Source organism: Rana temporaria, chromosome 2, assembly GCF_905171775.1.
Source record: "Rana temporaria chromosome 2, aRanTem1.1, whole genome shotgun sequence".
Taxonomy (NCBI): Eukaryota; Metazoa; Chordata; class Amphibia; order Anura; family Ranidae; genus Rana; species Rana temporaria.
In genome coordinates this window covers 397,055,878-397,078,541 of record NC_053490.1, presented here as the reverse complement: position 1 = coordinate 397,078,541, position 22,664 = coordinate 397,055,878, and the positions used below count along the sequence as shown (strand labels likewise).

Here is a 22,664-nt window from a genome sequence, read left to right as displayed (position 1 = left end):
GTCCTGTTTGCAGTTTTTGCGAGAAGCCATGTGGGTGCGCAAACTTTTGCAATCATATTTTATTTTGCCGTTTTTACTTCCCTCCACCCACAAGATTTCAGTTTGTTGTTCAACTGAGTTGTAAAGTTTATATGTCACATTAAAGGTAGGAAAGGTTATGAAATGATTTATCTTTGTCTCATTTTTTTTTTTACATAAACCTGACATTTTTACAGGGGTGTGTAGACTTTTTATATCTACTGTACAGTGACATTGAAAAAGTATTCATAAACTTTGAAATTTTCCCCATTTTGTCATGTTACAACCAAAAATGTTAATATATTTGATTGGGATTTTATGTGATAGACCAACACAAAGTGGCACATAATTGTAAAGTGTAAGGAAAATTATAAATAGTTTTGACCCCGAGTCAATACTTTGTAGAATGATCTTTCGCTGCAAGTCTTTTTGGGTATGTCTCTACCAGCTTTGCACATTTATAAAGTGACATTTTTGCCCATTGTTCTTTGCAAAATAGCTCAAGTTCTGTTGGATGGAGAACGTCTGAACAACAATTTTCAAGTCTTGCCACATATTCTCAATTGAATTTAGGTCTGGGTATTAACTGGGCCAATCCAACACATGAATATGTTTTGATCTAAGCCGTTCCATTGTAGCTCTGGCTGTATGTTTAGGGTCGTTGTCCTGCTGGAAGGTGAACCTCTGCAGAGTCTCAAGTCTTTTGCAGACTAACAGGTTTTCTTCTAAGATTGCCCTGTATTTGGCTCCATCCATCTTCCCATCAACTCTGACCAGCATCCCTGTCCCTGCTGAAGAAAAGTGTGACAGAACCCACTGTCACTGTGTTTTGGAAGGGACTGGGGGCGGGCCTCCTACCGACAGACTATGGGCCAGAAAAGATACTGGAGACCTGGGACATGCTGGCATTGAGTTAATGTAATGTAATGTAATGTAATGCTACAGGCCTTCTCCCCCGCCCCCCCCCCCTCTTGTTGCTGTGTCTAATTGTTTTGATTCATGACACATAGACAATGGTCTGGACTGGAGACATCTCTCTGCAGGGGGTGTGTATTGAGAGACTGCCTGTTTACCATAATCTCATTAGGTTATCTGTAGCCTGTTTCAATGTACAAACGTTCAGTTCCCATTGGTTGTTCCTTGTCCCCTTCCCCTCTTTGGCAAGGCTAAGGGGAGTGTCCCTAACTGTGTGTAAAACTGTATGTCTTGGAATTTAATAAACAGTTTAAGCTCTGCATGTTTAACCCTCAACACCTGTGTGGATTGTCTCGTGATTGAGGGGTTAAGGGTTAGCTATGGCTAATCTGCAGGCTGCGGGTGCGTTTGGAGGACAGGAGACACAGGTCTGGCGGATGTGCCCGCCTGGGGTATCTGAAATCCGTCACAGTGGTGGCAGCAGTGGGATGTCTCCTGCAGTCCAGGACATCCAAACCACCACCAGGATTCAAGATCTGGGCAGCTGCCGAGGAGCCATATGGGGACCAGCCAGCATGAGAGCGGAGTTCGGGAGGAGGCTGCAAGGCATGAGGAAGAAACATCAGGGACCAGCGACAGAGCACACCATGCTCGGCTGGGAGGATGTGATCCGCTGGCAACTCTGGCATGAGGCTCTAAGCCACGAACGGCACCATCAGGGGAAGATCCTTCCCTCCACAGAGATGTACTGGACGCAGTACCGTGCGCGAGAGGTGTTCCTGAGGGAACGACCGCGAGATGAATGGAAGACGGAGCTTGGAAGATTGGTCCAGGAGGAGATGAAGCTGGACGCCAGCTACAGAGCCCTCCAGTGGTTCGGGGCTCAACTGTGGCCAAGTACAGCAGATGGCAGCCCGACAGAAGGCGTTGGCTATGGTGGCGTGGGGCTGCTCTATCAAAAAATGTACGGAGACCCAGACTTTGGGAGCGATGAGGAGTGGCGGCTGGAAAACATCCTGGACTTCCGAGATGAGGTGCTGGACCTCTCCCAAGAGGCATGTGACCTGGAGGAATTGGAGTTCCTGGTTGAGCAGGAATGGGAGCTCGAGATTGCCTACAAGCGACTGTTTGACGGTGATCAGCAGTCTGGCGTGGCTCCCATTGCCTGGGACTGTCCGCGTGAAATAGCAGACAATCACAAAGATTAGAAGCAAATGGGGCCAGGGGTGCCCCTGCGTTTTACCGTCCTAACCGCAATGGAAGAAGCAGCGATGATACAGAGGGCACTGCGAGCGCTAGAATGCCGGAACGCCCCGGAGGTCCCCCAGGCAGCGAGACAAGCCAATAGCATGAAGGTCTCAGAACGGGGAGTTGAGACAGGCGCTGGAAGGCTGGGAAATGGTGATCAGCAGCAAGTCCAGAGTATCGCATCCGGTGCCCCAGCAGAAGCGCTGGCTACAGGGCAGAGTGCCCCTGGCATCTGCCCAGCATCAGAAAAAGAGTTGGATCCGGAGAGTCAGAGAGGATCTGCGTGAGCTCTTGCCCCAACAGCAGATATCCCCACCGGGAGTAGAGGAAGCAATTCTCCCTCCCCAGCGATTGGGCACTACCCCAATGTTCATCCCCCCAGCAGAAGCGCTGGCTACGGGGCAGAGTGCCGCTCGCCTCTGCCCACCCTCAGAGTTAGATCCAGGGAGTCCGAGGGAGGACCTCAGTGAGCTGTTACCCCATTGTTTATCCCCCCAGCAGAAGCGCTGGCTACAGGGCAGAGTTCCGCTGGCCCCTGCCTATCCCTCAGTATGTTTTTGGAAGGTTTGGGAGACAGCCCCTGTCAGAAGTCACCCCAGTGGCTGGTCACAGAACCGGCAGGGGAGAAAACCCTTCCCCCTCTCCAGCGGCTGTACCCAACTTTTGTATATGTCCCCCCAGCAGAAGTGCTGGCTACAGGACAGATCGCTGTTGGTCTCTGCCCAGCATCGGAAAAATAGATGGAGAATCCAGAGATTAGTCCCTGCAAGATACCTTCTCAGCGGTTGGAAACTACACCAGGAGAAAAGCAAGTACCATTTTCTCCCCAAATGCATAGCCCTACCAGTCTACATTCCCTACCAGCTGAATCGCTGGCATCAGGGCAGAGGATTATTCAGCTCCCCCCCCAATATCTGAAACCCAGCCCCCGATCAGAGGAGTGCAGACAGCTGTTCCCATTCTGCAGCGGCTGTTTTTATTCACGGGAGACCGTATGTGCGGTTTTGCTCCCCAGCGCCAGAGTCGTACTTTTACTTTTCCTGTTTGCCTGGGGTGGAGGTTTGTGATTAACACAGGTCCAGACCAGTTGAAGGTCAGGAACCTGGTTAGTCTGTTTTTAAAAGGGGAGAAATATGACAGAACCCACTGTCACTGTGTGTTTTGGAAGGGACTGGGGGCGGGGCCTCCTACCGACAGACTATGGGCCAGAAAAGATACTGGAGACCTGGGACATGCTGGCATTGAGTTAATGTAATGTAATGCTACAGCCCCTTTACCCCCGTCCCCCCTCCTCTTGTTGCTGTGTCTAATTGTGTTGATTCATGATACATAGACAATGGTCTGGACTGAAGACATCTCTCTGCAGGGGGTGTGTATTGAGAGGCTGCCTGTTTACCATAATCTCATTAGGTTATCTGTAGCCTGTTTCAATGTACAAATGTTCAGTTCCCATTGGTTGTTCCTTGTCCCCTTCCCCTCTTTGGCAAGGCTAAGGGGAGTGTCCCTGTGTGTAAAACTGTATGTCTTGGAATTTAATAAACAGTTTAAGCTCTGCATGTTTAACCCTCAACATCTGTGTGGATTGTCTCGTGATTGAGGGGTTAAGGACTGGCTATGGCTAATCTGCAGGCTGCGGGTGCATTTGGAGGACAGGAGACACAGGCGGATGTGCCCACCTGGGGTATCTGAGATCCATCACAAAAAGCATCTACACAACATGATACTGCCATCAGCATGTTTTACAGTGGCGATGGTGTGTTCAGGGTGATGTGCGGTGTTAATTTTCTGCCACACATAGCGTTATGCTTTTAGGCCAAAAAGTTCAATTTTGGTCTTGCCTAACCAGAGCATCTTCTTCCACATGTTTGAGGTGTCTCCCCCACACAGCCAGTACTTTCCAGACATTACTGCAGCTCCTTTAAATGTTGCTGTAGGTTTTGGCAGCCTCCCTGACCAGTTTTCTTCTTGTCATTTCACAAATTTTGAAGGGATGTGCAGTTCTTGGTAACTTTACGGTTGTGCCATATTTTCTTCACTTGATGACGGTCTTCACTATAATCCAAAGTAGATCTAAGACCTTGAAAATTCTTTTGTACCCTTCTCCTGACTGATACCTTTAACCACTTCCAGCCCAAGGACGTCATATGACGTCCTGGACTTTCAGTGGGGATATCTGAAATATGCCTGCAGCCACAGGCATCATTCAGATATCCATCTCTTCAGCCGACGAATGTTATGACGTCACGCCCGAGTCCTGGAATGTAAACACAGCCGCAATCGCGGCTGAAAGCATTAGATCGGTGAATTTTTTTTCACGATCTAATGCTTTCCAGCCTGGAGGAGAGATGTGGGGTCTTATTGACCCTGCATCTCTCCATAAAGAGTACCTGTCACAAACCATTCCTATTACAAGGGATGTTTACATTCCTTGTAATTGGAATAAAAGTGATCAAAAAAAAAAAAAATCAAAAAAAGTGTAAAAATAAAAAGAAATTGAGTAAAAGAAAAAATAAAATACAATTTTTTTTTTAAACGCCCCTATCCCCGGTAGCTCGCGTTTAGAAGCGAACACACACGCAAGTCCCGCCCACATATGTAAACGCCGTTCAAACCACACATGTGAGGTATCGCCGCGTGAGTTAGAGGGCCAGCAACAATTCTAGCACTAGACCTCCTCTAACTCTAAATTTGTAACTTGTAAAAAAAAAAATAAGCGACGCCTATGGAGATTTTTAAGTACGGACGTTTGGCGCCATTCCATGAGTGTGCGCAATTTTAAAGCGTGACATGTTAGGTTTCTATTTACTCGGCGTAACTTCATCTTTCACATTATACAAAAAAATTGGGCTAACTTTACTTTTTTGTTTGTTATTTTTTAATTCACAAAACTGTTTTTTTCCCCAAAAAAAGGCGTTTGAAAAATTATTGCGCAAATACTGTGCGAGATAAAAAGTTGCAATGGCCGGCATTTTATTCCCTAGGGTGTCTGCTAAAAAAACATATATAGTGTTTGGGGGTTCTGAGTAATTTTGGAGAGAAGTGCCAAAATAGGCCCGGTATGTTAGTGGTTAAACAATGAGATCCCTTTGTTGCTTTGGAAGCTCTCTGCGGACCACCGCTTTTACTGTAGCATGCGATTAATAAAATGTCAGGAAAGACCTATTAGAACAGCTGAACTTTATCTGGGGGTTAATCAGAGGCACTTTAAATGATGGCAGGTGTGTACTGACTCTTATTTAACATGAGTTTGAATGTGATTTTTTAATTCTTAACACAGCTACATCCCCAGTTGATATGGCATTGACAAAGCAGGATTTTGTGTGAAATGTGTCTGCCTTTGTTCCCCTACCTGTGTGGTATGTTTTTTTTACATGTTTTGGATACAATAAAGCCTTTTTTTTGCATCGTGTGGGAGTGCTGCCATTTGTCTAATTTGCTTTAACAGCTACACCCCCAGTTATAAGAGGGTGTGCACACTTATGCAACCACATTATTATTTTTACCTCCCCCCTAAAAGATTTGTTTGTTTTTCAATTGAGTTGTATTTACAGTTCATAGGTTACATTAAAGGGGGAAAAAGTTCTAAAAATGATTTATCTTGGTCTCTTTTTTTTTTAACATCACGGAAACCTGACATTTTAACAGGGGTGTGTAGACTATTTATCCACTGTATATGCAATGGTTGAGATATGCCATATATTATATTTATAGGATATACACTCTACATTGATGTTTTAGTGTGATGGGATCTTATCTCTCTTATCTCTGTATCTCAGATACCCCAACCCTTTGCGTTTGTTTGGGCTGCTGGTCCCAGAGGTATGTCTAGGGGTGAACATTCTCATGTAAGTCACCTTTGTTTGTATCTGTAAATAACTGCGTTGTCTTTAAAAACATGTGATTTACATATACGTTTCAACCATTTATAGAACCATTTTTCTGAGGAAGCAGAAAATATAAAGAAAAAAATTATACATAAAAAAGGAGAGGCCTTTTTAATCTGTGCAGAATGTAGAGCTACAGAAAATGAGTCAGTATGGTTATACAGATAGCATTTTAAAAAAAGGTATAGATGTGTGTGTATATCCATCTATATCTACATATCTCTCTATTTTTTTTACACACACATATATATGCATTCATACACACACACTTGGTGCCTGACACTATGCGGTCAATCAAGGTTCCAACCTCACCCACCTTGGAAGCTATTTTTTGTATTCCTTCCTAGCAGGATTACCTCACCCCTGGCAGAAAGCCTGATGCATAAACCATGGAAGGTTATATATTATAGCTGACTAAGCACTAAAAGCTCATTAACTGCAAAACTGAAATATGTACAAATGCTTTAACCCCAAACATCATTAGGTATGGCAATCGGTGAAAACCATCACGGCAAACTATTTTTTTCAGTAGAATATAAACATGTGTTTTGAAATCAGCTAAGAGCATCTAAAGTTACTAAAGCTTTTCTGTACCAACACTTAACTACAGACAATATAGCTGCACAAAAAATCAGTCAGAAATAAAGAACAGCAAATGGTTAGGATGTGAAAGAATTATGAGGATGATATCTGTAGCAAAGAGACAAAGTTCACTAGTCACACAAAATATAATGGATGTAGCTCTACATTTAGTCATGCAAGAGTCTGATCAGCTAAAATAATTTTGATACACAGTTGTTGATACACAGGAATAACATTATGAAAGATATTATAGAAGAAAATAAAGTAAAAAAGGAGGCATCAACACTTGACAGGTTACTTACATGCACAGAGGCCATTGGGAAAAAGACGGCATGAAAAATGTACAGGGGTAATTGAGATATGGCTTGCAAAATATTAATGAAATCAAAATTCTAAGCACAAAAACAATTTTTAAACACACAGCAAATTATTCACATTGACACACACAACCTCAGAGCTATTACAATTAGAAAGCATTCAGGTAAGTGTTTGCTCCATGCAGATTTTTTGCAACTAGTCATTTAAACTCACCAAAAGTAAACCAGACCCAAAAACATAAGTTAAACTGCTTAGAAATCAGAAGAGACCAGGGGACTTTTTTTTTAACTCTTCATTTTTCCTTATAGCTAATAAAGTCACCAGTGTACTAGGGGTCGTTTCTGTGCAAAAAAAACCCTAAATATGCAAACCAGCATTTCTGGATAGCTGTGGATTATAACAAATATACTCAAAGATTTTTACTGTTTAGATATTTATACCATTGCAAACATTTTGAGGTCTAACTGTGCTTCTGTACACCATTCTAGACTTGATGTATGCAAGTACACTATACCACTTTTACTCATTGTGTTATAAATATATATTTTGTCCCCCCCCCCCAAGAATTTGGGAACTACATGAATAAAACACTACATGTCTCAACTCTGCTACTGTCACAATGTACTAGGCAAAAAGACTGGATCTAGCCACTGTGAAAATCTATGATCAGAAGATCAAGCTTATTTGGGACTATTGGACCTGAAGCGCAACTCCAGCCAATACTTTACTTTTTAAGTTTGGATACACTTGTGAAGAAACAATACTTCTGTCTAATTTTTACCACTTATGCTCTATTAAGATTTCACCTAACTTTCAAAAAATGAGGAGACAAGAAAAGGTGAGGGCATTGGTACAGGTAAACACAGAGAGCAATAATAAACTGACATTCTGAACTCCTCCATTTTACTGAAGAAAATTTTGTTTATTGCAGTTTGTATCCCTGCTGCAGTGATTTCATATCACTTCCTGTCTTAAAAAGACAAGAAAAAATTCCCCAATTTCGAACAGAGACTTCAAATAAAGACCTCGCAGGGATTCCATTCCTTCTCCATTCTGCTCAAAACTAAAATATATGTTTTGGCTACAGTTGGGCTTTAAGCAGTTGCCTGAGTTAATTCTTATTCATTAAGGAGCTCTTTATATAGAATCTCCCAGAAGCAAAACACCTGTCCCAAGGCTTTAACATCATTGGAAACAAACTAATAAAAGCAGCAGTCTCTAGCAATGACTGTCTACTGGACCATGTATTTTGATTTGTGGTAGTTATCTCCTTTGATCTTCATATTCAACTTGAATCAAAACATAAAACTTTCATCAAATGAAATTTGGTTATTTATACAAAAACATACACTTTGCCAACAGTGAAAGTTGCTAATCAAATAGACAGAAGAACTGCTACATTATTTCAGAAACATTATTTATCCATTAAAATATATCTTATGAGGCTGTATAATTGTTTTCTACTATAAGTTCAGTTAACTAACGTTTTTTGTTTGACATTTGCTGCATTGTTGAACAAAAAACTACTACTCATTAATTCTGGCAAAGGTTCCATATAAACAGTTCCTTGTGCTAATTTAATTAAGCTAAACAGGATTGTAAGTCGGCTTCCACTTTACCTGGATTTAATTAGACACCATGAAACTGCGATTAAACCAGTAAGGTAAATTGTTTACAAGTGAATTTCATTCAAGGAAAAATTATCACAGCTTTTTTCCAGTAATATACTGTGAAAATGCTGGGGCTCATATACTTAAACTTCTTATATATTGAGAGCATGGGAAACATGAGAAACGGATGTATTTATTATTCCTATCAAACTACAACCTATCACCAATAAAAGTTTTAATAATGCCAAAAAAATTGGATGTAGGTCATGTTGAAATGACAAAACATTTAAAGAAAAGAAAAAGTCTACCTTTAAAAAATATGAGACTGGTTAAGTGCAACTGCAGAGAAGAACGGGAGAAAAGAAGGAAGGGCTGACAACAGAATGAAATTACAATTCATATTGTATGCCACATGCCAGAATTCCATTTGGTTCTTATGGGCTAAGCCACTTTTGTTTTTCTCTTTTCTGCAGTTTTAAAGAATCTGGAAAGCTTGGGTGACTTTTATAAAATTTGCACAGGTTGAAAAGTGGGCAGATTCTATGCTTTACAAGCAATCACCCAATGGGTAATTTCTGTATTACTGTGTTCCAATTGGCCCAAATGTTGTTAACAACCTTATGAGAATGAATGTCCCCCAAGCAGATCAGAAGCCAGCTGTCAAAAGGGATATGGCCTAAATAGAAGTTACAAGTGTCTGAACACACTAAAAGTACTAAATGTTTTTACATTTTGTGTTCTTAAAAAAAAAAAAATAGGATACCTTTATAAAATAAGATGTATTAATAATTTTTTTTAACATGCATTATTGGACACATTTTTCCATTGCACAGGTTTTTACTTAGATTTTCGCAGTATACATTGCCTTGAAAAAGTATTTATACCCCTTGCAATTTTACACATTTTGTAATGTTACAACCAAAAACGTAAAATTTATTTTATTGGGATTTTATGTGATAGACCAACACAAACTGGCACATAATTGTGAAGTGGAAGGAAAATTATAGTTTTCCAAATGAAAAAAATATATATATATCTAAAAAGTGTGGTGTGCATTTGTATTCACCCCCCTGAGTCAGAGTCAATACTTTGTAAAACCACCTTACACTGCAATTACAGCTGCAAGCCTTTTTGCGTATGTCTCTACCAGCTTTGCACATCCGAGGAGTGTCTTTTTGACCATTCTTCTTTGCAAAATAGATCTAGCTCTGTCAGACTGGAGGGAGAGCGTCTGAACAGCAATTTTCCAGTCTTGCCACAGATTCTTAATTAGATTTAGGTCTGGACTGACTGGACCATTCTAACACATGAATCTGCTTTGATCTAAACCATTCCATGGCTGTATGTTTAGGGTCGTTGTCCCGCTGGAAGGTGAACCTCTGCCCCAGTCTTAAGTCTTTTGCAGATTTGAAACAGGTTTTCTTCTAAGATTGCCCTGTATTTAGCTCCATCCATCTTCCTATCAACTCTGACAAGCTAGTTTTTTCACCACTGTTTTGCTTTTAGGCCAAAAAGTAAAATGTTGGTCACATCTGACCAGAGCACCTTCTTCCACAGCTTTGTGGTCGCCCCACATAACTTCTCGCAAACCGCAAACGGGACTTTTTTGGGCTCTCTCTCAACAATAGCCTTCTTCTTGCCACTCTTTCATAAAGGCCAAATTTGTGGAGTGCATGACTTATAGTTGTCCTGTGGACAGATTCTCCCACCTGAGCTGTGGATCTCTGCAGCTCCTTCAGAGTTACCATTGGCTTCCTAGTTGCTTCTCTATTTAATGTTCTCCTTGCCCGGCCTGTCAGTTTAGGTGGACGGCTATGTCTTGGTAGGTTTGCAGTTGAGCCCTACTCTTTCCATTTTTGGATGATGGATTGAACAGTGCTCTGTAAGGTGTTCGAAGCTTGGGATATATATATATATTTTTTTAGAACCTAATGCTGCTTTAAACTTCTCCACAATTTTATCCCTGACCTGTGTGGTGTGTTCCTTGGCCTTTATGATGCGGTTTGTTCTCTAAGGTTCTCCAACAAACCTCTGAGGGCTTCACAGAACAGCTGTATCTATACTGAGATTAAATTATGCACAGGTGACTTCTGGAGGCAATTGGTTGCACTAGATTTTGGTTAGGGGTTATCAGAGTAAAGGGGCTAAATACAAATGCACGCCACACTTTTCAGATATTTATAAAAAAAAAATGAAAACCATTTATAATTTTCATTCCACTTCACAATTATGTGGTGTTCTAGCACATAAAATCCCAATAAAATAGTTATGTTTTTGGTTGAAACATGACAAAATGAGGAACATTTTAAGGGGTACTGTATGTACATACAGATAAAACATTGATTCCCGATAAAAAATTTTTTTGTGATTGATGAACCCTTGCAATAATTAAATATTGGGCTCATTCACTCAGACCCAGTTGATGGAAAAGAGGTGGAGTTGGATTCCTTACAGTGGGGATCGAAAGTTTGGGCACCCCAGGTAAAAATGTGTATTAATGTGCATAACAAAAAAATCTCCTAAAGGCATCAAATTACAGATTAGACATTCTTATAATATGTAAAAAAAAAAAAGTTCGATTATATTTTCATCATTTACACTTTCCCAATTACAGAAAACAAAAAAATGGCGTCTGCAAAAGTTTGGGCACCCTGCAGAGTTAATATCTTGTACTGCCCCCTTTGGCAAGTATCACAGCTTGTAAATGCTTTTTGGAGCCAGCCAAGATTCTTTCAATTCTTGTTTGAGGTATCTTTGCCCATTCTTCCTTACAAAAATCTTCCAGTTCTTTAAGATTTCTGGGCTGTCTGTCACGCACTGCTCTTTTAAGGTCAGGAGATTGCGAAGGCCATGGCAAAACCTTCAGTTTATGCCTCTTGATGTAATCCCTGTGGATTTTGCGGTGTTTTTAGGATCATTATCCATTTGTAGAAACCATCCTCACTTTAACTTCAGCTTTTCACAGAAGGCATCAAGTTACCATCCAAAATTTGCTGAAATGTTATTGAATCCATTTTTCCTTCTACTCGTGAAATGTTCCCTGTGCCACTGGCTGCAATACAACCCCAAAGCATGATTGATCCACCCCCATGCTTAACAGTTGGACAGAGGTTCTTTTCATAAAATTCTGTGCCCTTTCTTCTTCAAAACGTACCTTTGCTCATTCCGGCCAAAAAGTTATATTTTAACCTCATCGGTCCACAGAACTTGTTTCCAAAATGCATCAGGCTTGTCTATATGTTCATTTGCAAAGTTCAAACGCTGATTTTTGTGGCGAGGACGTAGAAGAGGTTTTCTTCTGATGACTCTTCCATGAAGACCATATTTGTACAAGTATCTCTTTATAGTGGAATAGTGTACCACAACTCCAGTGTCTGCCAGATCTTTCAGGAGGGATCGTGCAGTCAAACGTGGGTTTTGAATTGCTTTTCTCACAATCCTGCGAGCTGTCCTGTCTGATTTTTCTTGGTCTCCCAGATCTTGCTTTAACTTCCACTGTTTCTAATGACTGCCATTTCTTAATTACATTCCGAACAGAGGATATTGACATCTGAAAACGCTTTGCTATCTTCTTATAGCCTTTTCCAGCTTTGTGAGCGTCAACTATTTTCAGTTTCAGTTTTTTAAGACAACTGCTTAGAAGAACCCATGGTGCCGATTGTTGGGGCAAGGTCAGGTGAGTCTGGGCATTTAAAACTTTTGAGATTGACATCACCTGGTCTTCCCAGACGATGATTGAGAACAATCCATGACACTGGCAGGTCTCAGCTTTGCAAAGGGGCAGTGCATGCTATAAATTCTGCATGGTGCCCAAACTTTTGCAGACGCCGTTTTTTTGTTTTCTGTAATTTTAAAAGTGTAAATGATAGAAATAAAATCTAACTTTGCTTTTACATATTATAAGAATGTCTAATCTGTAATTTGATGCCTTTTGGATATTTTTCCATGTTTCCTTGGCTTCGTTTTGCACATTAATACAAATTTTTACCTGGGTGCCCAAACTTTCGATCCCCACTGTATATCCCCACTGAGCACTTTTCAAGACCTTCCTACTCCTTCCTCACCTCTTTTGTGACCCACTGTATATGCCTATTTTCTAAAATTTCTGAGGATTGCAGAGATTTATTGGCCTCCTGAACCAGTGTCACTCTTTTTTGGTGCTTTCTCTGCCTTGTTACCCTACTTTCTCTCCTCTGAAATACCCACCATCATAACTTCACCTCATCTTTTGACCTAACACAATGGACACACTTCTACTCACTACAATGGTAACACCCTTGACCTTGTATTCTTCCCATCTCTGCATTTTCTGCCTTCAACCACCTATTACTCCACGCATTAAAATTATTTGCATCTTTGCCACTTTACCCCTTCACTTCTCTATTCTGCTAGTGACCACCTTTATAACAAAAAACCTGTGTCTCATCCTAACCTGGCCACCTCCGTCTACAACAGTTAACTTTCCGAACTGGATGCACTTGCTACTCCAACTACACACAGAATCAAGCCCCGGCCATGGCAAACTGACACCAGAAATCTCAAGAGATACAGCCACGCTCTTAAGCGACTGGCGTAAAATTAAATTCCTGCAAGCCTTCCCTACAAAATTCCTGCCTCCAGGCTGCCAAACAAACCAACTTTGACACTCCTATTAATACCTTGTCATCCAGTACTTATCGACTCTTCTCTACCTTTAAGGCCCCCTGCACACCGACGGACCAATCCGGTGAGCCTGTCAGTTTTTCAGTCAGACCCGATTGGACTAACCATTGCTCTTTATGCAGTGGCGGATGTCAGCAGACATGTGTCTGCCAATACCCGCTGACCTTTGTTATGATCCTGTCCGCTAAAAACAGACTGATGGGGATCTGTTCCCCATCCGCCTGTCAGATCGAATGACAGAGAACAGGGGGCTGTGTCCGTTCTGCATCAGCAGAGCGGACACGGACCTGTCATTTGCCTGCTCAATGGGAGATCAGCAGAGAGATCCCCTGCTGAGCTGGCGGACTCTGCCAGTGTGAAAGGGGTCTAACACGCTACTTTTTCCCGCACCACCTGTATCCACTGACTCACTCACTGTTCAAGAGATTTCCAATCACTTCAAAAACCAGACTGATGCAATTTGTGAGGACATCTCCACTGTACAAATATCTTCCCCTAACAGCACATTTAATAATTTTCTATTTTGACCAGGCACCTACTTAGGTTGCCAAGCTTTTCTCAGATGGCCACCTAACCAATTGTCCCCCTGGATCCTATTGCCTCTTAATTACTACGGTCACACTCCTCTTCAATCCTATGCACTCTTGCCCATATCTTCCATCTCCCTCTACTGGAACCTTCCCCTCACCTCTAAAGCATGCACAGACCACACTCATACTTAAAAAGCCCTCACTGGACCCCATCAACCTGAGCAACCTAAGACCTGTCTCCTTGCTCCTATTTACCTCTAAACTTTTAGAGCTCTTATGCCCCGTACACACGATCGGTTTTCCTGTTGGAAAAAGTCTGATGAGAGCTTTTGGTCAGGAATCATGACCGTGTGTATGCTCCATCAGACTTTTTCCAACAGGAAAACTGCTGGAAAAAGAGAGCAGGATCTTTTTTTTCCCAGTCAGGAAAAAAACTGATCGGAATTTCCGTGTGTACAAATCCCAACGCGCAAAATTCCGATGCATGCTCAGAAACAAATCGACGCATACTCAGAAGCATAGAACTTTCTTTCCTCAGCTCGTCGTAGTCTTTTACGTCACCATGTTCTTGGCAGTCAAAACTTCAATGAACCTTTGTGTGACCATGTGTATGCAAGGCAGGCTTAAGCGGACATCCGTCAGAAAAACCATCAGTCCCCCCCCCCCCCGACGGGAAAACCGCTCGTTTGTATGGGGCATGAATCTACAACGGTCTGTGCTCCTATCTCACTGAAAACAACCTTCTTGACCCCTCAGTCTGGCTTTTGCTCGCAGCAGTCCACAGAAACTATCCTACTAAAACTCACTAATGATTTATGAATGGCTAAAGCCAACGGCCACTTTGCAAATACCCTTACTACTAAGACCTTTCTGCTGCCTTTTATACAGCCGACCACCCGCTACTCCTCAAACTGCATTTGCTTCGCCTCCAAGATTCTGCTCTTTCCGGTGTCTATCTATCACAGCACTCCTGTTACCTACAACTGTCTCCTTCTCTGCCCTTTTCGCTCTCTAATGGGGTCCACCAAGGCTCTGTGCTGGGACCCATTCTTCTTCTATACCTCCTCTCTTGGTCACTTGATAACCTGCTATGGCTTCCAATGCCATCTCTACCGATACTTAAATCCCTCTTCTACTCTGAACCTCGCTACTTCAGTCTCCTCTCACATTACTGACATATCAACATGGATGTTGCACCACTTCCAAGCTAAATCTTTCTAAAATAGAGCTTGCAACATTTCCCAGCTGTCCCCCTCCTCTCCTCCCAATGTCTCCATACAGGTTAATAATACAACTATCAGTCCCTCTCCTCATGCCAGGGTACTAGGCGTGATCCTAGACTCTGACCTGTCCTTTTAGCCCCAAATCCAATCACTGTGAAAAGCTTGTAGACTTCACCTCCAAAACATCTCTAAAATTCACTGCTTTTTAAATAATGAAACCACCAAGCTACTCATTCACTCCCTTGTTATCTCCCACCTTGACTACTACACCTCCCTTCTCTTAGTTCTACCTCTACACAGGCCATCCCCACTTCAGTCTATCATGAATGCTAAACTAAAAAAAATTTATACAAATACCTAAACCTTAGGGGCATATTTAGATGTACAATTCACTAAACATTCCCCAGGGCTTAATTTTTCTCAGTAATTTAACACCTTCACCAGGAAGGTTAAAGCTGAGGCCCGCCCACCTCACGAAAAATTAAAAGTCAGCAGCTACAAAATACTGCAGCTGCTGACTTTTAATATATGGACACTTACCTGTCCAAGTAGACTGCAATGTTGGCACCGTAGCCAATCTTCAGATTGGCTGTCGGGTGCAGGAGCCGCCATCGGCTTTACACACGGTTCCCTACTGCACATGTGCGAAGCACGCTGCGCATTCCAATTGGTCCGGTGGCGGAGAAAGGAGGAGGGGTCCGGACTTCTGACGTACCTAGCCACGGAAAGGACTGACGGAAGTGGGGACAGGGTACCTGTCAAAAACAGGTCCCCGTCACCCCCTCTCCCCTGAAAGGTGGCAAATGTGGCACCTGACGAAAAAGCGGAAGTTCCACTTTTGGGTGGAACTCTGCTTTAATTTAACACTTGCAACAGAAATGTTCACCTGCAGTGAATATTTGGCAAAGGACAAATTCACTGCATTGTAAATATGTGCCTTCGTGAATGAAAACAATATTCTTAACATTGCATGAATGAAAATTTGGCTGTAGTTAATAGTAAAAGGTGGCATTCAGACCCTGTAGGGACTATAGGGCTGGTACATATCTAAGCACACTAAATGGTGCAACATACAGCATTTCTGTATTCTGAGCCATCTAGTGCATCCTTCATAGAAACATATTAGGTACTCATGGAAGCCAGTGACGGCAGCAGCCTGGCTGAAAAACTGTGCTCTACCTGCCATTGCTGAGCAAAGGGTGTCAGATCTCCCTACCAGTCCTGGATGGCAGAAAACCAAATAAATGACTGAAGTCTGTCTCACTTTATACAAAATAGAAGAATCTGCTTTTGGATAGTGTTGCTCCTGGATGACAGAAAATAACTTCTGGTATAAACAGTAAAGACTATATACTTCACCCAAAGATGTGCTTTTAGCATTTTTTTTAAGAAAAAAAGCACATATTTTAACATAAGGGAACATTTGCAAGAATCACTGCACATAAAAAAATTAAAAAAGTATCACTGGACATCAGACATTTATTGCATTAGATAATTTAAAATTATGATTACATTTATAAATCAATTATCAGGGATACCAATAGATACTGTTCCCAATAGAGATAAGGTTAAAATAAACCTTTCAAGGGGTATCAAATTACAGCACAACAATGCAGACACCTTACGTGCATTCTTTTGCAGCCCTGTTGCTCAGAATCCTGCACTGCCATAGCCAGCAAGTTTCAACACTTACATCTAATGATGGCTCTGCCCTATCCTGCATATATCCACTGGCCATAAATCAGCCCAGTGTAGCGATTGGGCAGTAAGGCTCATGCAGGGAGTGAGTGGGTTGAGGGGTGCAACCACCACAGGACACTACCAAAAGTGTCAGCCTGGTATTCAGAACACTCGCGCTGAATACGAATGCATCTAAGAGTAGTGTCACAGTACCATTTGGGAAATAATTGTATTTTGAAATGAGCTAGCTATAACTCACCAATAGCCTGGTAAATCTAATCAGTTAAAGGAACACTTAACACTTTTTTTTTAAAATAACAAACATGTTATACTTACCTCCACTGTGCAGCTCGTTTTGCACAGAGTGGCCCCGATCCGTGTCTTCTGGGGTCCCTTGGCAGCTGTCTCTGCTCCTCCTCGCAAAAGCTTTCCACCTTCATGCGAGCTCCCTCACATGGTGGAAAGCTTTTGCGAGCGCGCTCCCATGATACAGCGGCGGCCATAGCCGCCGACTGTATCACTCGGCCCCGCCCCCCGGTCATCCGATGTGATTGACAGCAGCGCCAGCCAATGGCTGCGCTGCTATCAATCCGTCCAGCCTAGCCAATCAACGGCCAGGCTGGGAACCGAACAGGATGACGAGGACGCGCCGGGGACTTTCGAGGGGTGAGGTAAGTAAAACTTTTTTTTACTTTTTACTTTTTTTTACTTTTTTAAGCCACATACACATCACTATTGTGGTCTGACAGGACGACCGCTCCTCCGCCAGGACACTCCGGTCATCGTTCTCAGTCATTAACAGAGAGTTGATGAGGAGCTGGTCGGCAGACCTTTTTTGGTCATAATCCTTCAACAAAAGCTGGACGAATGGTTGGCTTCTAAAGGACCTGCTGCCATACACATGAGCCGAATGTTGGCCAACATTTGGCCCATGTGTACTAGGCTTAACTCATATGTAAAAAGAATAAGTTACAGAATTCAAGGCATTTTATTTTTCTGCAATTTTTACGTTGTTAAATATTGCAAATAGCAACCTTTATCGGTTACCAATAACCAGTTATGTTAGCACTAGGTTAGTAAAAAATACTCCTGAATTATAAGAGGTAGAGCACAATAGTGCTATAAAGACCCAGAATAATATAAAAGATAAAAAAACAAAACAAAAAAAAAAAACACTGATATTTTCTATAACTATGCGTACCTGCATTGTGCTTTGCCAAATATTTATCTTTGTACTGCTTCTTTTTCTTTCCAAACCAAGTACAACTGGCTTGTTGCTCCTGCTTTGTTTTTTCCATTGCAATGCAAGCAACTCGCCTGAAACAAGACAAAAAATGAATTGCTACTGCATAGGGGATTGTATACAAAGTCAAATTCAGGCATGTACATTAGAAGCATTTAAAAACACTACATGATGTGTTAATGAATACATGAGCTACATTAGTCTGTGTGCTTTTTATCTGCCTGGAGTTCATCTTTAGGCCTCGTTCACACCAGGGTGCAGAGACGTCAGTTTTTCTGCACTCGTTCTGCAAGGGCTAAAAAAATAAAATAATGGTTCTCTATGTGCCCTGTTTACACCACACCATTTTTTTTCTGTGCAAGAATCTGCAACGTGTCTGCAGTTTTCTGCATGGGAAAAACGGACATGACATCAATACACATAGGGCACAACTGACGCGCATGAAAACTGATGTCCACGTGCATAAAAACTGAGGTAAATTGATGTGAAACTACCATAATCTAAATATAGATCATATCTATACACAATGTTGGTCCTGTTTTATACATAAATATGAATATGAAGTGAGCTAGCATTTGTTCTTCAGTATACCCTAGCTGCAATAACAGAATATTGATATTTTTGTTGTCTTTTTTTCAGTTGTTGCAGGATTACGTATTCTAAAAACGAACCTAAAATAAAGTTTAGACATTTACTTACAAACATGTACACTCTAAATGCAAATTGAAAGAATGCTATTACCTTGGTGCCTACAAAAGGACAACAGTATATTTCCTAGCTTAAGATCAGATTTTTCATTTGCAGGATATGCAGAAAACGTGCACGCAATTAAATCAAAATAAGGGTAAATAAACTCAAAACCAGATGAATACATATTGAAAGCTTTAAATATGCTGATGAAGCCCAAAGTTTTCCTTTTACAATCATCCTGGGTGTAAAGCTGAACACATAATTAACATGTTCTGGCAACAAAGCCTTAAAGCCAGTTTAGGTGAGACAAAACAAACACGTTCTCCCCATGCTAAAGTTTGGTATTCCCCTGCCCAATATTTGGCCACTGAACAGAAGAATCCTACTGTAGGTGCTGGTATTATTACTGGGCATCATTGGGCACCATTGGGTTTCAAGATTGGCTTATATGTAAGCAACTAAACAACCACATGTACACGCTTCTGAGAAAAAAAAAAAACATAGCTTTCAGGGTTGAATGCTGAACTGCAAAACAAACTTGACTAGAAACAGACTTTCTGACTAGGAAGAGGTGTTACCAGCTTTGAATAGGTCAATAAACTATATAGAAAATATTTTCAATTGTTCCTGGTCACTTACCATTCTTGAAGTTCGGGAGAAGGAATGAGACCAGCCGTACCGTTTTTGGCATTTTCCAATTTGCCTTGCCACCAGTTGTGATCATCTTTACTAATAATCTGGATAATATCTCCAACCCTAAACCTGATACCAGCTTCTTTACAGGGTATGAGGTCATCCTTTGCAGGATCGTATTCAAATTGTGCTCTTACGTATATCTAGAAAACAATATTTATTACAGCCAGGGAAAGCACATGGGACAACTGAACAAACTCACAAGAAAAGATCAAACAACATGAAAATGGAAATTATTATAGGTTTGAGCATAGGCAGAAACTGCAGGGCAAAGCGTGCATGAAAGTTACTCTAAATGGTTATTTTTACTAAATAACCTTCTGTACAAATCCTGCTACTATAACACTAAATATATCTAAATAATACAAAAAAAAAATTATTACGTGTACTTCTACTAAAAACACAAAACATAACACAATCAATCAGCTACACATCAATTACTCTTTAGACATGCTTTAGACATTCGTGTCATTTATTAAAATCCATTCATGTACTCTATTTTGAACAGGGAACACAATCTTTTTAAGCACTTCTGCTATAGAAGTCACCAGTGACAAATATATGCAGATTATGTCTCTGAAAGTAGAACACTACACTACAGTGTGAAATCCCTTCCAATATAGAATCACTTGAAAATAGTGATGTGTCACATTTTGAAAAAGCTTTGTTATTGAATTCATAGGTTTTAGGGCTTCTAAAATGACAACCTTAATAAACTGTTTTTTATATAGGTTTGAATATGTTAAATTTATTTATATCTGTGCATTTAAACTTTTAAATATTTTGGTGAATTGAGCCATTCATCCTAAAGTGCTGGTGTGGTTGTGCAATTGGATTATTTCAATCTTCCATGCACCACAGAGTACTGCAAGTGTCCTTTCAACTGAGTGTGGCGACAGGCAACCTCGCCAAGGACTGTTATAACTGTGCCAAACCTGCACTTTAAAAACCTACCATTTTACACATTCGACTTCCTATCCAGCAATTTGATAGAAGAAAGCAAATGTAATTTTTACTCTGTTTTTAGTATAATGTATGAACAAGTACTTGATAGGATTTAGAGTTGCTGTTTTTTTTTTCAGTTCAAAAGTTTGAATGAGCGCTAAAATTGAATAAGAAGAAAACTGATATGATATCCAACATCCCAAATAAATGGAACAAAGAAAAAAAAAAAACACATAGAGGGACTTTTGCGGCCTATAGCAACAATGAAATCATAATGAAATATAGTTTGTTAGGTAAATACTCAAAAAGTTCAATACAATTTTAATGTTTTTTCAAATAAAATTTGTATTGAACTTTTTAATATTTTCCTGACAAACTATATTTCATTATGATTTAATCGTTGCTATAGGCCCCTAAATTCCCACTATGTTTTTTTTTTCACTTTGTTTCTATACCCAGAATACAGCTGCATCCAGACATTCATGTCTATGGAGGGCTGTACATATTATATAAATTCAGCAACATCAACTTAAGTAATTCTTTGAAATGCTAATAAAAAGAACTTGCACATGCTGTTCTTGGTTTTTAATTGTTCTATTCTGAGCTTCCTTCTCAAAAGGTGCCCCTGGCCACCCATACAGACTTCTGTTACGTTGGTGCCCCCTGTACCTGCAAGACCTATAGAAGAGTCTCCACTACATGTGTGCTTCCATTCCATATAATGGTATGTACACTGTTCACAGTGCCACACATATAGGCAGCAGGAGAGGGACACAGAGTGAAAGTTACAACTCTCTCCCTGCCCCACCGCAGTATTTTACTAATCAGGAGCCACTGCCCTTCTGTGCCATAATTAGATTGAAAAATCACTAAACATAAGCACGATTTATCCCTAGGTGCATCGAAATCATTGAACCGATTGTACATACTACCAAGGACTCCTTGTAAGCATAGCCATAATGTGGAATACAGTGGACTAGTCAGTGTAAAAGTTTTGTGAAATACTGGATACAGTTACATCCTTGTGCACCTAGCTGACTGGGTGTATGATCAGTGGTGATTTGCAGTACTTTGGCGTTGGGAAATAATGATAGATATATGAGGCCTATATGCATGTTGATGTTGCAATCTTCTCTAACATGCATACAATTATTGATATAAATTACTAATCCAGCAAGTTCTAGTGGCTAAAGTTTAAGGTCCATTTCAGACAAGCATTCCGTCTGTATGTTTCTTTATGGATTTAGATGGAATTCAATGTATCTCTATAGGCCGGCAGATGTAAATGGATGTGCATCTATGTCCGTTTAGGTCTGCAACAACAGACAGAAAGAGTTTGCTTTCTTTTCCGTTTTTGTGGACCTGAATCGGATGAATTGGAAGAACACTGGAGCGAACACCTGCACATCCATCCACCCAGAGGGACTGAATGTTTTAACTATTACAAAACAAAAGAAAAACCAGAATAGACATGGATGTCTAAAAAGTGACTTTCATCCCATTTTTATATGACTTGACAGGGGATCCGATTACAGATCCCCTGTTGGCACAGAACTGAGGACGTCAATGTGAAAGAGGCCTAAGGTTTTTAATTGTTAGTTAAATCAGTGTCGAAATGATGTGATTAATAAATTGATAACCTGATACATTCATCACATTTAACCTATTTTCTCAAACAAGTACATCTCTACCAAGGGTCAGTTTGAGGATTTAATACTATTAAATAACCCCTAGTTTCCCCCCTTTAAAGTAGCACTGGAGCCAGAAGTATGGAAAAGCTACCAGTTATTAATTTCAATCTTAAAAACATGATAGTAATAATGACTATTTGAAGCTCACTGGATGCCTTGCCATGGACAAAAAAGCGATTTTCCTTTTAGCACGCTTTTTATATGTCAGGTCCATTGTGAATTAAGCAGGAAAAAGTTGAAATGCCCATGATGTTTTTTAAACAAATCAAGAACATATCTGCAGTCATTTCTGTAATTAACTGCTATAGTAGTGCCCCAAAGAAAACTGGTCCTGCTATACAACATTTTTTTTTTACTTTTAAGATGTTTGACTTAATGGTTAAACATTACGATTTTTTCCAAATGCGGACACTTAACATTTTTTGTGACTTATAAAAAAAAAATTGTGAAAAAAAACAATACATGTATTACAAACACTGACTTGTGTGAAGATTTCTTGTACACTCCCTGGCCCTATTTCATTTATATTGTGGTGGCCTGGGATGCTGAAGTTTTGATAGAAGAACTGTAAGGAAAAAAGCAATAGGAACCCTAACGTATAAACTGTAACTAAGACAAAACGTAAAACAATTTCTTAAAGTGTAGTTCAATGAATAAGTGTATGAATTATATGTGGAAATCACATAGGGTGAAGTTGCTTACCAGATCAATGCAGGCTCAGTGTGTACTATC

The 22,664-nt window shown here is 40.7% G+C and overlaps 1 protein-coding gene across 15 annotated transcripts in view; it reads right to left on the bottom strand.

Moving 5' to 3' along the window:
- Window positions 1-22,664, bottom strand: part of CASK (calcium/calmodulin dependent serine protein kinase) — a 407,679-nt gene that overhangs the window by 46,817 nt on the left and 338,198 nt on the right. For 10 of the 15 annotated variants that reach the window (XM_040338077.1, XM_040338081.1, XM_040338083.1 and 7 more), the window contains 2 exons: window positions 19,243-19,439; window positions 17,872-17,987 (listed from right to left, as the gene is read on the bottom strand). In XM_040338077.1, the coding sequence (XP_040194011.1) occupies window positions 17,872-17,987; window positions 19,243-19,439 (313 nt within the window). Of the gene's footprint in view, window positions 1-17,871; window positions 17,988-19,242; window positions 19,440-22,413; window positions 22,498-22,664 lie in introns of all 15 variants that reach the window. The other 5 variants (XM_040338072.1, XM_040338074.1, XM_040338075.1 and 2 more) reach the window with 1 other exon arrangement.